A 17,953-nucleotide genomic window follows, 5' to 3' on the forward strand; every position below is an offset into this window, starting at 1 on the left:
ACTACGACGTCTGTGCCTGCCTGAAACGCCTCCTCAATTTGTGCATCACTACCTCCGGCGCACCAGAGAGTGATGTCATCGGCGTACAAACTATGTTTAAGGTGTGGGATTTGAGCTAAGCGTTTAGGGAGATTAAGAAGAGCCAGATTAAAAAGGAGGGGAGAGAGGACTGCTCCTTGAGGGGTACCAACTGAGGGCATGTGAATAGTGTCGGATGCTAGGTCACCGACGTGTATTACAGCAGTACGATCAGTGAGAATCTCTCTATCGAAGGCTTTAGTGAGGTCTAAGGCTAGAATAGCAGCCGTATTTACCTTAGATGGAGGGATGATGATCTCATGGTGGAGTTGGAGGAGGAGATCCTGGGTCGAGAGACCCTGCCTGAAGCTTAGCATTGTGTGGGGAAGTGCATCGGCCTGGGTGAGATGTTGAACTAGGCGGGTATGAATTACGTGTTCAAGAGCTTTCCCTACGCTGGAAGTTGGAGATATGGGCCTGAGATATTCCAGTTTCAATGGTTTCCAGGTTTCGGTATCAAGGTTATTTTAGCGTGCTTCCATAAAGGTGGCAGAGTGCGTGTAGTCCAAAAGTGATTGTAAAACTGTGTAAGGATGGAGATGGAGTTGTCGTCCAAGTTTCGGAGGAGTTTATTGGTGATACCATCTTGCCCAGGCGCCGAGCCAGGCCGGATCTTCATGAGTGCTGCTCTAACTTCCGTTTCTGAGATTTCCCTGTCCAAATCCGGATTACTATTGCCTGCGTATGCCGGGAGCTCTATGGTGTTTCCTTGGGCTATGTAAAGTGTACTTAGCCGTTCGAGGAGTTGTGTATCATCACCGGGGAATTGTTGAATGATTTTCATCAGCCGTTTTACTAGCAGCTGTGCGCGAGTGACTGGGATCCAGCATGTGTTTAAGGAGGGCCCAAGTACGCCTCATACTGAGGTTTCCTTTCGTATCTTCACAGGCTTTGCCCCACTGTGCTCGGTCGAGCTCAGAAGTATAAGATTCTGTCATTGTATGGCTAACCTTACTTTAAGGCGTTTATTGTGTTTCTGCTTGCGCCATCTACGCTGTATGCTGCGATATGCCTCCCAAAGATGATGCAGGTGGGAGGCGACTGTTTCCGCAGGTATTTCAGGCTCCACGGGACGGCCGTGAGCGCGTTTGTAATCGATAATTTGATTGACCCATGACTTATACGTGTCAGAAGTAACCTAGTTTGGCTCCGATATCTGTAACGCACAGGTTTTCCTAAAGGCGTCGCAATCTGTAAGGAATCGTTGGCGGGGACGGCGGGCAATTTCAGATTGGAGCCGTAGATCGAGCTGCACTAAGAAATGGACGCTTCCGAGGGTATGTGGTGTGCAGAGCCACTTAGCGTTATTGATTCCGCGCGAGAAGGAAAGATTCGGGGAGGTATCTTTTTGCACGCTGTTGCCTATTCTTGTAGGGATAGAGGGATTAGACTCTGAGCTCTCATAGGGGACGACCCTTGCGATGGTGTGTGTCTGTAACCCCAGGCCGTGCGTGGGGTATTGAAATCGCCAATTTGAGTAAAGGATGAGGTTGTGAAGCCTGAATAGCAAGATGGAACAGTTGCTTGAATATGTGCGAGTACGCATGGAAGCTACTATATACGTTGAGTATATACAATCGGGAGGCTTTCCTTTTGGTGGGGTAAACGACAACCATATCATGTGAGATATCAATACTGTCAAATTGCAAACGTTCCCCGGGAATGTTACGTTGGACCAATACCGCAGTGTATGGGTTATCCTTGGATTGCAAGACCTGACAGCCCGTCAACTTGACGTTCGGTCCGGGTTCTTGTAATGCTATCGCAAGAGGAGCTTTTGGTTCTGTGGAAAGAAGTAACTGCAGGTTAGAGCGCTTGCGGGTAAAGGCTCTGCAATTCCACTGCCAAACAGAAAACGTGGCTTCCGGCTTATTCATTGTTAAATTCACTAGGTGGGAGGGGGGTATTTTGCCGCACATTTCGGCCGCTGGCAGGGGCGACAATTCCCCGAATGCAATTATGTATATCGGCCCGAAGCGATTCAATGGTTGCCTGCATGGCTGCCTAGCTGGCCAAGAGGATTTGGTGGAGTGGTAAATATTCCTCCTTCTGCTGCGCGAGAGCTGCTTGGCAGCAGCCTCGATCCCAGCGAGACGATCATCTGATGTGGAGGATGTGTCGGAGAAAATGGGGTTAGTCGTGGCTTATCGCTTCACAGGGGGTGGTGTGGAAATATCCTTCGAGGCCAGAGTTGGCTGCTCCGATTGAATGGGGAAATATCAGGACGAGCGTGTAGTTGTTGTCTTAAGAGACTATTTTTGCGCTTTAAGGCTGCATTTTCTTGTTCAAAGTGAGGATTTCTGCCCTGATAGCTTGCAATTCTTTAAGAATTTCGGTTTGCATATCAGGGGAAGATGAGACACGCGAGAGCAATGATGATGATGGAGCACTGGGAGGCGAGCGCTGGCAGCTCACCCTTGTTTTCACGGTGCCCGACGGTGGGACCTGTGAGGCATCGGGGTGACATAGGGGATCTGGTCGTCCATTGGGAACAGTTTCCGAGCCTTGCCAGGTTGCAGCGGAGGAAAGTCCGTGGCACGAAGAGTCCTCGCAGAAGCTGCAGCCTTTGCGTACGAAACTGCAGGTCGGCGTGGTTGGTAGCGCTTGGGACACGCTGCCGTCCCAGTAGCATGAGGGCCTTCACAAACGATGCATTTCGGAGTACACGAATGATTTTCTGTGGCGTTTATCAGTCCGCAGGTTGGCACGGAGAGGGAGCTTGTCCGGTTGGGCAGACATCGCGTCGGTGTCCTGGCCGCCAGCATAAAGTGCACGCTTCAGATTTCTTGCGAAAAGGCTTGCAGCGGTACGTTGCGGCGCGATACCGAACCCAGTAAGGGACGGTAGTCCCATCGAACAGAATTTGGACAGTGTTAGAATCATTCAGCTGCTTGGCCTCGAGTGCAGGGTTGAAGTGGGAGATGCTGTGGAGGATTTGGTCTGGTGTTTCGTCAGCTGGGATATTACAAATGACGCCCGTCGCTGTATTAGATGGAGCGGGTCCGTGCGCGGATAACGGGAATTGCTTGCCATTCAAGGCTAGCGCCTCCAGCTTTGCATAATTGTGAGCTCCCCTTTCGTCGGGGGTGCTGGCAATGAAAAATTCGCCCTTGCGTGAATGCGAATTTGATCGTCGTCATAGTCCCGCTTGCTCTTGCACGGTGTCAGCGAGGGCAGCCAGGGAAACCTGTGTGAGGGCCAGGCCGCCACCAGGTCGAAGAATGATTTTGATGTCGTCCTCCGGTAAAGGGAGGACCGGGGGAATCGGTCGCGCCACCCGACAGCGGCGTCGGCTTGAAGAGGAATTAGGTGCGATGCGGAATTTCCCTGGAGCGATTGTCCGCGAAGGGCTTGTTGGCGGCGACGAGTGGTCACCCACGAGGGGTGGTTGAGGTCATCTGGGACGATGTCATCTCCTTCGACAGTAGCTTCAATCATGGTGTTGCCGAGGCGCTGATCCGCGGGTCGGCCGGCGCGCTCGAGCAGCGGAGTCAAAGGTGACGGCACGTGCTGTGGAATGCGTAGCCGTGGCCGCCGGCTACGGCGCGAGGCGAGGCCGATGCTGTTCCTCGCTGTGGCGTTAGGGTTAGCTTCCGAAGAGGGCAGTTTGACTCGCCTGTTGGGTCGATCTTGACGACAGTGGTGCCAGGAGAGTCCTTAAATCATGCCGGATCGATTCGTGTGGAAAGCAGGGGTCAGGCACTGCTGGTCCGCGGGCGGCGGAGCAAGATGCGGGAGTGAAGGCAAGCCTGTGGGGCTATGTCGGCCCCCTAGCGGAGCACCGTTCCATAGGTAGGTGCACTTGCCCATTTTAAAGCTTTGAATCTTTTGTAGCCTCCCTGCTGTTTACAGTTTTAGCAACTACAATTCTTTCTGAGTGGTTGTTCACGCGGTGATGCAATAAAAGTTAAGGAAATTGTTCGCCTTCTTTGTATGTATACGATTCCCTTACACACACAAGAGGCGCTAGCGTACCACTTACAGATCAGTGATGTTATTTCAGGTCAGTTCGACGGGTAGCGGTTGAAGACTATTTCCACGGCGATTTCAGCGTGCCCAAAGGGACGGACGTGTTCGTGCCGGCGCTGCATATCCACTACGGCGCGAGTCTGTGGCCCGAGCCAGATAAGTTTGACCCTAATCGGTGAGGAGGGCGCGGTTTTAGCGGCGGCACAGCGCGGCCTTTATGTCTCCGTTTGCCCTTGCATGGAAGAGGAAATACTAGCAATGAAAGTGTCTGCATGTTCAGTTGGTGGTGCTTCCACTCTAGCAAAGAATAGCAATAATGCTATAATGTGCTTATGTCAACATGCCTGGGAGCGGGCCGCAATCTCTCATTCCAATAACCAGAAATTTTACTCCAATTGCATATGAAGCGAACCCACATTGTCATTTTGTCACTTGTCGGGCCAAGATATATGTGCTAGTTTTAGCGTATATCGTGAACAATTCATACTGAAACCAACCTGCGCGAAGGAACGAACTGAATGGGAACTGAATAAATGTGAGCGCCAACAGTGAAACTTAAAAAAAAATTGTCGGCTGAAGGAATTACATCACCATTTTCTGGAGAATTATGAACGTCTGTGCTTGCCAGAAATGTACCAAGTTATGAGTGTATTTTATTTTCATCAAGGTTACCGCGGAAATTCGTGCCGCACGCATTTGGGTGTCTATTTCATTTGATGGACTACATGTCGCGTAAAGCGACACTCACCTACTTGAGAGAGAGAGAGAAAACATTTTATTGAGCTCAAATGTGAGAGTGGAACCCTAGTCCGGGAATCCATGCGTTGCCCTCGCCGTCTTGGCCCGTGTCACCAGGAGAGTCTGGTCCTCCGGTTGACAGCTGGTCAACAGTGTCTCCCACAGCTCGGGAAAGGAACAGGTGGAGAGGGGTGGTAGGGCTGGGTTGTGAGCGCATTCCACAATTATATGCTGGAGGGTACCTAGCTGTGGACAAAACTTGCATAGCGCGGTGTACTGTGTGGGAAACAATAAATTCATTCGAACCGGGTGAACGTACGTGCCTGCTTGTAATTGTCGGAGTGTTATTTCCTGAGTTTTGCTGAGGGATGGGTGAGGGCACGGGAATTTTTGTCTGGTGGTCCGGTAAAATTGAGTAATTTCCTGATAGGTGAGAAGTGGCGTCGGAGTTGCGGTGACCTCTGGGGCTCGGTGGGCCAGTTCGCGAGCCTGTTGGTGGGCGAAGTTGTTGCCCGTTACAGAGGCATGGGCAGGTGTCCAAACGATCGCCACTCGGTGAGATGGACGGTATCGCTGAAGTAACCGCAGGGTCGTTGGTGCAACCCTCCCTGAAAGGAAACTGCGGCAGGCTGCTTGAGAGTCAGTGATGATGACTCTGCTGGAGCATTGGATGAGGGCTAAGGCAATGGCGAGTTCTTCGGCGTCTCGTGGGGATGTCGTACGGATGGATGCGCATGAAGTTAAATGGCTTCTGGTTGTTGTCACTGCAACCATGGTTTGGTTGTCAGCGTAGCTCGCCGCATCGGTGTAGGACACGTCAGAGCGATTGCCATATAAGCGTTCGTGGGCTTGGCTGCGGGCGGTCCTGCGCTCGGGATGGAGGTCGGGGTTCATATTCTTTGGTAGGGGTCGTACAGAGATATGTTTACGCCACTCGTCTGACAAAGGGGCCAGGTGGGTTTGTTCTGTACAGGGCCAGTTGATGGATTAAAGAACAAAGCGGCCTGCTGGAGTGTGTGTCAGACGGAGGCGCTGGCTTGCGAGATGACCTTCAATGAGTTCCTCAATAGTGTTGTGAAGGCCCATTTCAAGAAGCTTGGTTGTCGATGTACTCATAGGGAGCCCGAGTGCTTGTTTAAATGCCTTCCGAATGATCCTGTTTAGTGCTTCAATGTCGGATTTGGTTAGGGCCATGTATGGAGCGACATAGGTGAGGCGAGAAATGACGAAAGCTTGAATTAGTCTCATTGTGTCCTTTTCTTTCATTCCTCGATGCCGGTTAGTGACCCGCCTAATCATATGCACGACTTGAGCTGACATATTACGCAGTTTTGACAAGGCAAAGTCGTTTCGGGTATTGGCTTGGATGGTAAGGCCTAATATCTTGAGTGAGGGGCTAGGTTTGATCGAATGGCCGTCAAGCGATATTTGGATGGGCTCGACGTGGTGTCGTGGGGGGTGTTTCCGGATGATGACAAGTTCTGATTTTTGCGGTGAACAATGTAAGCCACAAGCTTGGGCGTAATTATTGACTTCTTCGGCTGCACGCTGCAATGTGTCCTGCAGCCCACCGAGAGAGTCTGTGTCAGTCCAGAGGGTGATGTCGTCTGCATACAATGCGTGGTGAAGATTCGGAATCTGCTCTAGCTGTTTTGGTAGACCCAGAAAAGCGATATTGAAGAGGAGTGGAGACAATACCGAGCCTTGCGGTGTACCCCGACTGCCAAGAGAGATTGGTTTGGATTTTACATCTCCAATTTTGAGCACAGCCTGCCGGCCTGTGAGGAAGTCCGAAATGTAGGAATAAATTCGGTTGCCACAGCCAGTATTATTAAGACGTGAGAGAATCGCTGCGTGCGCAACGTTATCGAAGGCCCCTTTTAGGTCGAGGGCCAAAATGGCTCGAGGTGAGTGGCGAGTGGCAGGTGCAATGACCTCTTCTTTAAGTCGCAACATAATATCCTGGGTGCTTAAATGTTGTCGAAAGCCGAACATTGTTTTGGGCATTTGGTTGGTGTCTTCAAGGTATGGCTGCAGCCTTTTGAGTATAATGCGTTCCAATAGCTTCCCCACGCAAGAGGTAAGTGAAATAGGCCGGAGATTGTCTATGTGTGGGGATTTGCCCGCTTTAGGAATGAAGCGGACTTCAGCGGTTTTCCATTGAATAGGTAGGCGGCCAGATGTCCAAAATTCATTCAGGTGTTTAAGCAGGATGGCAAGTTCATTATCACCTAAATTGGCCAGGAGCTTATAGGTTACTTGGTCAGGACCCGGGGCACTCCTTTTCTTGCATTCCGCCAGGGCTGCTTCCAGTTCAAAAAGTTGGATATCTCGGTCCAAATCTGCGTTGGGAGCACCAGAGTACGGTGGCGGCGGGGATAGTATCTCTGTTTGGAGGTATTTAGCCGTTAAGTCTTGAATGAGGTGTTCTGGAGTGCCGGGGTAAGCGTGAAGAGTGCGGGCCATGTTTCGATTTGATTCCCCCTTGCTGTTTAGGGGGTCAATAAGGTACCTAAGTAGGTTCCAGGTTTTGCGGGAGGTCAGAGTGCCTTGGAGGCTGTCGCAAAGCTGCAGCCAATTTTCTTTGCTCAACGACTGTGCATACTCCGCCGCCTGTTGACTGAGAAGAGATATCCTCCTACGGAGCTTCCGATTGTGGCGCTGGCGTTTCCATCTACGGGCAAGGCTATGGCGTGCTTCCCAAAGGTGAAGCAACCTCGCATCCACACAAGGGGTCTGGTAAGTCGTGGTTACAGCTCGCGTATGAGAGTGAACTGTCTGAAGAATGTCGTCTATCCATGCAGTGTAGGACTGATCGGGATTTGGCGAATGGCTGCAACGCTCTTCATATAACGCTTCACGTGAAGCCCATTGGTGTTACCCTGCCAAGTGCAATTAGGGTGTCACCCTGTCATACCGTGATGAAATCTACCGCGTATTAATTAAAACGCATAATGTACGGCAGGCGACGAAAGTCTGTAAACATACCTATGGTGCAGTCCAGTTTTTCACCAGTTTATGTTATTAGGTAGAGAATTCTTGCCCTTTAAAATTAACCTCCAAGGCTGCTATCTTGTCCCGCTGTCTGATGTGGCAGTATTCATTTCTGTTGCAGCAGCAGCGTAAGTACGACTTTGTTGCCTAGATTATTATCCTTGTGCGACACGTTCTGAGGCATGCCCGTTTCGTGTGCCCGTCCAAGCAGCTTCAGCTAAGAGAACATGCCTTCCATCGAGGCCACGTCGTACCTGCCTTTCGGGCTGGGACCGCGCATGTGCGTGGCAACGGTGCTCGCGCAGACAGAGATCGCGCTCATCATCGCCATGCTGCTGCGGACGTACCGGCTGGAGCTGCCGCCTGAAGAACTCGCCAGTGTGAGTCCCGAATTGGTGCACAGCTTACTAACTTACAGTATCACACACAAAATAAAAAAAGAGCTTGTTTTGCTTAGGAGGCCAAACATGTTAGGGTTCGGGGAGTCCCTTTTGCCTCAAGTACCTAACTGCAGGCCAGCTACACACCGCATTAGTGGCAGCTACTAACTCAGCTTAAGGCAACGCATCCATGACTACTTTTACCTATCGTGACGTCCGCTATCCCTGTTTTTGCATGCCAGTTCTCTATTCTTTATCAGCAGTTTTCTACCACTTGCGTGAGCGTAAAGCTGCCTAAAACATTACGAGTTTTAGCTGACCGTTTTTCACGGTCCGCTCCGCTCCGATAGCAAGCGGGAGTGGCATCGCGCATGCGTGGCGCGCCTGGCCGCGAACGGCATTGGCTCCCGTTTCGCTGAGCGGGCCGCCAGCACCGGAGCGGGCCATCGAAAACGGCCAGCTAAAACTCTCTATTATCACACAATTCGGATTGCCTGACTTGTAAAACTCTGGTTTAATTTGTGCTTCAAACGTAACTTCAGCCTTTGGAAAAGTTTTATTCCCTTGTATATTTTACGTTTTTTAGCAATTTATCTGATATCGATGAGTAATGGCGTCTTCTCTTTCTATTCAATGTCACCCTTTTTTGTCGTCATTTCAGCTTATTCCCCATGGGCGCTTATCATGTTGGGCTTCACTTAATAGGAAAACATCCACGGAGTCCGAGCGCTTGGTATTATATAGATTTCGCAAGTTCGCTGTACTACCAGAAATAACAAATTATATTAGAAGCAATAGCGACTCCCCTGCGTCGACATAAGCCAGCCGTAGGGGACGGCAAAAAAGGAGAAGTTGTACAATAAGGCAGGGGAGAAGAGGGGTAAACGTTTTCTAACGAAATCCTCCCATAATAACGCACAACACGTACCCGAACCATATTCATTTTCAAGGTAAGGTTCCTTGCAAATGGAGGGTGGGAATTTTTTTCATTGATTTCATGCAAAATGAGGGCAGGAATTTTTTTATTGATTTCAAACCTTGTCAATAACTATACCGCACATACTTGGACTGCGTGTTATGTGTGACGACCGAGTAGTGCAAAGACAGCTTTGAAGAATTGTTGGCCTAGCAACCATAATATGGTGCATTCACGCTAACTTCAGATTGTTTCCTTTCCCCTCTTCCCATGCACGTCCCTCTCTTCGCAGGACGAGGGTGTGTATACAGCAACGGCGCTCCTAGGACTGCCCAGAGATGGCCTGAGAATAAAGCTGACCAGACTCTGATTTTCTCAGTGCGAAAATTGCCTTCTGGCTGTGTTTAAAGGTTTTTCTTGTTGCATAATTCTACCCGCTGCCACAAAAGCAAACCTACACACGCACGCGCTCACACAAAGGGAACCCAAAAGGCAGTTGAACTAGGAATGCAAAAACGGAACTGCTAACCAAGTAACCACTGCAGTGTATAGTATTGAAAGATGGGCGATTACACCGTGCGCAGAAAAAAAATGGCCTAGGCTCAGGTCAACACGCAAAGCCAAGAGGACATTGCCACGAAAACGCTCCTTTTTGTGAATGCATGTCTACATAGTACTCACGGCTAATAAGCGTCGTTGGTGAGCGGTAATGTGCTAAATATGATTGGCCACTAGTTTTGGCGACTAGTTTTTATGTATACTCAAAAATACATACACTGTAAACGGGAGCTGCTTGTTAGCAAATCATTTAATGAATCTGTGGTTATTCAGGAAACAACAAAAGTGTGCTAGGAACACAAACAGAACACCGTGTTACAACCATGATACAATAAAAATTGTGCAATACCTTCCTACCTTCACGTGAAACGAATGAAAAAGAAAAAGTGCTCCCAGCCCCGACAAATGTTAGGGCTAACAACAAAAATTCCGCACTGCCTCGGGTGAAGTTACGAGGCTGTTTTGCGGACCCTGTATGAACTCTGAGCGGTTTGAATCAGAGTTTTTCCAGTCGCACCGTGACTCCCTCACTCGGAAAACCTAGGAGCGACGAAGCGGCATACTTTGGAGGTTCCTGGAAAAGGAAACAAGCAAGCATTTCAGTGACGGTGACAGACGGACGGACGGATGGACGGACAGGACGGACGGGCCGACAAGCAGGCAGGCAGGCATGCAGGCAGGCAGGCATGCAGGCAGGCAGACAGATGGGCGGACGGACGGACGGACGGACGGACGGACAGACAGACAGACACAGACAGACAGACACGATTGCAGGCTAATCACATTGTGTAGCTGCAGTGTTTGATCTCAATCGAAGTTGGAAAATGCGTTAAATAACTGTTTACATTTTTTAAAGTACATTGTAATTTGCTAGAAATATTAAAAAAAAATTGACTTGAAACGGTAACGCACCAAACTAAAACAAGCGAACACGTTTGCACTGAACAATTATGCGGGAAATATGAAAGCTTTATTACGCGTGAGGTAGCTGTTAGCTGCAGTGAACGAGTAATGAAACCGTAACGGACAGCATGTCTCCTTTCGTACTGCTGCTTGTATGGAGCAGTATGAGCACCCTTTCGAAAATTATTTGTGAACACTGGATATTTCCTACATCCGCTTACTGATTAAACCGACGTAAATGATTCTGTTGCCCGGTGGTCAAAAGGGGTGTCACAGTGGATGAGGGGTTGAAGGTGTCTACAGGCTCTTGTCTTTTGCCTGATATCAAATCTCAGATTCGAATGGAGCTTTCACGCTGTGGAGCTACATTTGTGTCATGGGGCACCCTGTGCGGAATGGTTGCGGACTAATGTAGACGATCTAAGCGTGTTTAATGTGCGGAAAACCGTCGTACTCGCAGCCGTTTTTTTCCTTCAAAAAGAGAGAAAAAGAAACAGAATTTGCGAATCCCGCAAACCCACCTAGAAGTGCTGCATCCAATATTCTGGAGGAAATTATGCAAACGAGAAAGGGAAACTCACACAGTGGCGTCACAACCCTTGTGTATACGTTATCCTAACTTTGAACGCGAACATCGATCGCACAGGTCACGAGGCTGTAGATGTGCCCACTTACGTGCCGGTACTTGGGGCTGGGCAGCAGCCTGTACCTGGTCACCAGCATGGCCAGAGCTAGCGTCAGCTCCATCTGCGCCAGCGCGGAAGCGATGCACTTGCGTGGTCCGAAGCCATACGGGAAGTAGGACATGGGCCGGATGCTGTCCTGGTTGGCCTTGCTGAAGCTGCGTCACGGCGGTGAAAGAGAGAGAGCATGAAAAAAAAAGCGCATGGACCATTTGACATGCTTCTATTGTGGCTGAAACGTCATTAGCATTATGGGCAATCCAGCCTTACTTTAGACGCATGGATCATACTCGCTGACTTCAAAGATATTTAAAGTTTAAAGGAAACGGTTCTCGAATGAAGCATTCATTTTTCCCCCGCCAGTGCCGGTTTGCGCTCTGCATCCGTAGCTCTCATTTTACCGTCTCTGTCCAACTCCACGTCTTCTGAAAGAACCTGTGGACGAGACGTACACCTTGTCATTGCGCCCTTTCAGCAGTTAGCCGCCTGTCTAACTTTTACCATTTTACTCTGACGTCCAGCCACACCCACTATGTAATTTACCGTTACTGCAAACTGTTTTATTAAATCGAGAACTTCGTAAAATCGGGACTGTTGTTTTACAAGCAGTTGATTGCATAAATTCGATGTCTAAGTGAAGGCGCATTCCAGCGCCTGCCGTGGCTTCGTAATGGCGGCGGCCACGACTCTCGCCTGCCGATAATTGAGCAATGCGCTATACGTTCCCAGTGAAAACAATATCAATGACACTCTGGAGGTTCTGACGGAATTAATTTATTTCCTGGCAAAACAGCCTGTGATTTTCGCCTCTGTGCGTTTCGGACGTTCTCTCGGACAGCGAGCCACCGCATCGGTTCCGTCATTCTCGGCGAGTTTAACCCAGTTAATTTTCCTCTACACCAGCCCAAGGTTGTTTCGTGCTCCAGGAACATATCCGGAATGCCCTGAACAATTTTAGTGAGCTTTCGACCATCTTTTTTTACGACAGTAATCCCGTTGGCATAAATACTATGGTACAAGTATACGTTAACTCCCGTTTCGCGAAGAAACCATCTGATGGACTTTTATGCCCGCACTCAACTCAGGCGCGTCCGCTAAGCCTACTACAGCTCGCCTCCAGCGGCGCGCCCTTCGACCGACTACCGGCCAGCCACTTGCTTCCTCCGACATGGCTCCCAAATACGTTCAAGACAAAGACGGCTGGAACCACCCTGTCCTTCGACACTCTGCGAGCCCCGCCCCTCAGTTGCAAACCACTCTTGTCTTACACCCTGGTGACTATCTCAACCTCTCCAAGAACGACCCATGCACCCTCCATGCAGTGCTCCGGAACAAGGCGTCCCTTACTCCCGCTGAAGCTGCCAAGTGCATGGTTCGTGTCAACAATGTCAAAAACCTTGCGTTTCTGCTCTGCTTAGACTCTGACATCAGCAAACAACTTCAGCAAATATCCAGCATTGACCTCGAAGACCGTCCTTGTCACGTCACCATTTACCCCACCACTCCTTCGAACACCTGTAAAAGCGTTGTGCACGACATTCCAGCGGGCACAAGCCCCGGCCATCTCATGCGCCACATGTCGACGCTTCTTCAAGGAACCAAGATCTTGGCTGCACGAATGATGGGCCGCACGGCCACGGCCATAATCACCTTCGAAGGTACACACATCCCCCGTGAGATCTGCTAAGCCGGTGGCATCTTTCGCTGCCGCCCTCATCGTCTAAAGCCCAATACTGCCACCGTTGCCAGCAAATTAGCCATCGTGCTGACGTCTGCACTTACAAACCCCGCTGTCCGACCTGCGGCCAAGTACTGCCCGAAGACGCTAGCCACACCTGCTCAGCAGATCCGGTCTGCCTCCGCTGCGGTGGTCCCCATCGCGCTGACGACGCCACATTTCTGACAGGAAAACCGCGGATGCAGCCGTTCGCCAGACAGCGTACAACAAACGTGTCGCTCAGCGCGCAGCTGCAGTGGCAGCTGATTCAGCAGCCACTACCTATACCGCGCAAGTGACGCAGCCGCAGTCGCACCCGGTTCACCATGCCCTCTCGCCGCTCCGCTAGCTCGTCTGCACGTCTTCCTGCAAACCCTTCGAACGACGGCCCTGTGGCCCACCACAGCCGTAATCAAGCTGCCCAGGTAAGCCAGCTACTCTCCCACACACCTGAACACGCTCGAAAATCTCCTGCACTGACCTACAGAGATATCCTCCACAAACAACTTCCTGCCCCACAAGCCACCGAGCCTCGTCCCCCTCCCCCACTCAACGTAGACATGACCAGAGTCCTTCAATAATTTCTGACATGACCAATGCTCCCCTGTCCCCACAGTCTCCTCCTCTCCCTCCGCCTAACGCTTCCCTCCCCCCGGCTTCGACTCCGGCAACCAAACGCAGCCGCTCTTCGGAGGGCTCACCGTCCGCCCCAGTGACCCTTCCACCAGACGACCTCTACGCCTCTCTCTTCCATCGTATTGAAGAATACGCCCAGAAGTTTGATACGGCAATATGACTCACGGAAGTTGACTCACCAACTTTCCCTCAAACACGAGCAGCAAGCCCTTTTCCAGCAGAAACATCAAGAATACACTGACCACGTCGCCCACTTTTCCACTCAGCTCAATGTGCGCTTTGAAGAGCAGAGTAAACACTTTCAATCTCTCTTCTCCGGCTTTATCACTCAACTCCAGTCCACTTATCCCCTCCCTCCAGCACTGTCACCTCTCGCGGAATAAGCATAGCAGATCACGTACTCATAATTCAATGGAACTGTCATGGTTTCAAGAACAAGCGTAATGCCTTCCTCATTTGGCTTCAGTCATAACCTCAGCTACCAGACATCCTCCTCGTCCAAGAGACAGGACTAAATCCTACGCTACCTGGGTATGTCACGTTTCAGCAAAGTCCCTGCCTTGCCACGCTGGTCCACTCCACCCTCACGGCTACTCTTGAACATGACCCCGCCAATAACCTCACTGTTTCAATTCCTCTTAAGCGCGGCCCTCTGCTCTTTACCAACGTTTACAGTCCCCCGCGCAATACTCTACCCGCGCATGAAGAACTGTTCCATCCTTGTCGAACCAAAACCCGTCTTCAGCATATCCTGGCCGGCGACTTCAACGCCCGACATCCTGCCTGGGGCTATATCAGGGAATGCAGGAAGTCCGCCAGGTGCATTGAGCTGTACAAGAAGCTGGGTACACACTACATAATGACGTACAAGAATACACACGTATGGGCAACTCCGTGGAACGCAATACCAACCCCGACCTCACTTTCACTACTCGAGCTCTCCTTCTACGGTGGAAACAGACTCAAGAATATATGAGCAGTGACCATGCCATCTTATGCCTCACGGTCTCCGCATCTCCAAAACGAATCAAGTGGAAATCTGTCGCATCACCGATTGGCATAAATATCGACAACAGCGCTGCAACCCCCCTTTCACAGACGTACCTACCTGGACACAGCAACTTATGCATGCTCTTGATAAGAATACCAAGGTTCTTGCCACGAACGAGGCCACTCCTCACATAGATGCACACCTGTCACACCTGCCCGCGCTTCTCTCATGAAGGGTGGAATCGGTGCAAAACAAACCGTAGACTCCGCGCCCGAATCAATCGACTTAACGAGCACATTCAGGAATACTCTAACGACCTCCGCAGGAACACTGGAATACCATGTGTGATGAACTTCAGAACACCCTGAGCACTACCAAGACGTGGCGTATACTCAAAGCTTTAATAAATCCCGACTCCACAAAGATTATGACCACCCAGAAGATCAATCGCCTCTCCACTCAACATAAAGGCCCAGCCACTCTGATGGACACCATCAAGAAACTTTATATCACTTCTTTGTGTCAACCTCGGTATTCTGAATATAATGGCTCTCCAAACCCCGAACTTGATGAGGAATTCATTTTGGCTGAGCTTCGCATCGCCCTCTGTATGTGTAGAGGCAGCAAATCTCCTGGTCCCGACTCTGTACCTATGACCCTATTTCAGAATATGTCATATGTTGACCAACACCATCTCTTACATGCCATCAACCGCGTTTGGACAGGACAAATACCACTCTGCAACTTATGGAAGAAGGGCCACATGATCTTCACCCCGAAGCCCGGCAAACCTCTAGATCTCCCTAACATCCGTCCAATAACACTGACCTCTCACGTTGACAAAGTTATGGAGCATATGACCCTAAATCGCCTTCAGCAACATCTAGAGGATACCCAAGCACTCCTTCACTCTATGATAGGATATCGCTCACAGCTATCTACTCAAGACACACTGCTTCGCATATACGAGGACATCCTTCAGTCTCCCTGCTCAGCCCAGCTAAAAACCATCCTTGCTATAGACATAATGTAGGCATTTGACTATGTGGATCACGACGCTATGCTCTCAGAACTAGCAGATACAAATTTCGGCTCGAACATGCACAGTTACGTCCGGGACTTTCTTCAATCTTGTACCCTGACCATACAAATTGGCGACCACAAGCTTGACGGGGTACCTAGCACCCTCAGAGAGGCATTTATTCAGGGCGTGGTCCTCTCTCCTACATTATTTAACCTCGTCAAGCGCCGTATCCACCGTTCTCTACAATCCTTCCCCGAAATTCAGGACTCTCTGTATGCCGACGACATTACTATCTGGATCAATCGCGGCAGTCTGGGATTCATTCAAGACACCCTTCAAGACGCCCTAAGAGCTGTTGATCAAGCAGCTCACACTATCGGTCTAGCTTGCTCGGCTGAGAAAACTTCCTTGCTGCTTGTGCACTCCCGTAATTGGAAATTACCTCAAGTTGTTCTTCATCATCATGACAACACCATCTACCCACAAAAAAACTTTGAAAGTTCTTGGCCTTCACATGCAATCTGATGGAGCAGGAGGTTTGGCCGTGCAGCACATTCTCCGTCAGGCCGAACCCATCCTTAACATGATGCGCCGTGTCACTACACGCTTCAGGGGACTCAAAGAACAGGACCTTCTTCAACTCCGCGATGCTCTTATCCTCTCCCGCATTCGCTATCAAGCGCCGTCCGTCGTCCTAACGCGCACATTGGAAGGGAAGCTTGACGATCTAATCCGCAAAGCGACAAAAATATCTCCGGAGTTCAACAAAGGCAGAATAGCGAGAGCCAAAGCGCTAACAGACATACATGCCAGCGACACCAAGGCCAGATACGTGAACGCGGCAGAGTATGCCGGCCGCAACGGTTTCACTGTCGCCGTGGTCGACGCCGACGGAAACACCCGCACGGCAGCCAGCACGTTGTGCACTCAATTCGAAGAGGCCGAGGAGATGGCAATCGCTCTGGCCATCGCATACCGGGATTGCCAGACCGTGCTGAGTGACTCCAGGCAGGCTGTAAGGAACTTTTCCAAGGGCAGAATCGCACCGACGGCGGTCCGCGTACAAGAAGTGAATAGAAACAAGCAGGTACGCATCAAGTGGTTCCCGGCGAGGCGTCGGAAAGAAACGCAAACCGCAACGAAACGGCACACGCTAAGGCGCGAGCACTAACCGACCGCGCCCACGGCGACCGTGCGCTATGGTTAAGTACACGAGACAGGATGACAAACTATAACGAGATAACCAAGGCCTTCCGTCTGACCCGCAGACTTCTCCCGCCACCTTGCACGGGGATAAGCAGGTCGCAGGCCGTTGTATTCAGGCAACTACAGATAGGCACGCTGCCGAGCCCGGCTCTGCTCCACAGAATGTGTCCTGAGTCACACCCGATCGACAAGTGCAAGACATGCCGCAGAGAGACGGCCACCTTTGCACACATGTTGTGGGATTGTATCAAGAATCCAAACGGGGCTAAATAAGGACGCATACCGCCGCGACTAGAGGCCGCGACGATGAGCAACAACCAAGAAGAACAACTATAAGCCGTCCAGCAGTCCGTCGAGGCACTGGCCAGGCAGGAACCCGGGGAGCCGACAACGGCTAGCGGGGATCCACGCCACACGCCCACCACGAGGACGACGTAGGCCCAGTCTACGCGCGAAGGCGCGCATTGCAGGCATCAATAAAGTTTTTCCAATCCAATCCAATCTGGGTCTTCATATTATCACTAGCACCACCCGACTTGCGGAACTTGGTGTTCTCCCTACGGTTACTGATATAATTGACATCCATCGCAGCCACCAACGTCAACGCCTCTCCGAAACTGCAACCGGTCTTCATATCTTACGCACGTTAGGATACCCGTACCGTCCTCTCAGACCTCAAACAACTCCTCTGGACAGCAAAATACTCAACCATATTACCGTAGCACCTATTCCCCGCCACATGGACAAGGAACGCAATCCCAAACGCCGTCTTATTCGTGCCGCAAACTACGCCAAGAAAGTAAACCGTGATACTGACAGCCGCCACGTATCCACAGATGCGGCATTTGAAGATAACTTCGGTGCGGTCGCCTTCATCACTTCAGGGGGTACTCACTACTCCATCACTCGACGGTGCACCTCCCCAGAAGAAGCCGAACTTCTCGCTATCGCTTTAGCCGCTGCTGACAACACATCCCCCGTCCACACGACCAATATCTACACCGATTCAAATTCAGCATGCTACCACCTGGCTGAGGGTCTTGCCTTCCCCTCCTCACTGTCCCTCTTAAAGAACGTTAAAGGGCCTTTTCCCGTGCACTGGGTCCCTGGTCACGCAGGCGTTGCAGGGAACGAACGCGCTCATCAGCTTGCCCACGAAG

The 17,953-nt window shown here is 50.7% G+C and overlaps 1 protein-coding gene across 1 annotated transcript in view; it reads right to left on the bottom strand.

Moving 5' to 3' along the window:
- Positions 1-9,865: 9,865 nt before the first annotated feature.
- Positions 9,866-17,953, bottom strand: part of LOC144137825 (cytochrome P450 3A13-like) — a 34,023-nt gene continuing 25,935 nt past the window's right edge. Inside the window, exons 13-14 of the mRNA XM_077669831.1 lie at positions 11,212-11,377; positions 9,866-10,207 (exon numbers count right to left, since the gene is read on the bottom strand). Coding sequence (XP_077525957.1) covers positions 10,130-10,207; positions 11,212-11,377 — 244 coding nt within the window. The 3' untranslated portion in view covers positions 9,866-10,129. The remainder of the gene's footprint in view (positions 10,208-11,211; positions 11,378-17,953) is intronic.

The sequence above is a fragment of the Haemaphysalis longicornis genome, unplaced genomic scaffold, assembly GCF_048455015.1.
Source record: "Haemaphysalis longicornis isolate Haplotype H1 unplaced genomic scaffold, Haemaphysalis longicornis Haplotype H1 scaffold_5, whole genome shotgun sequence".
Taxonomy (NCBI): domain Eukaryota; kingdom Metazoa; phylum Arthropoda; class Arachnida; order Ixodida; family Ixodidae; genus Haemaphysalis; species Haemaphysalis longicornis.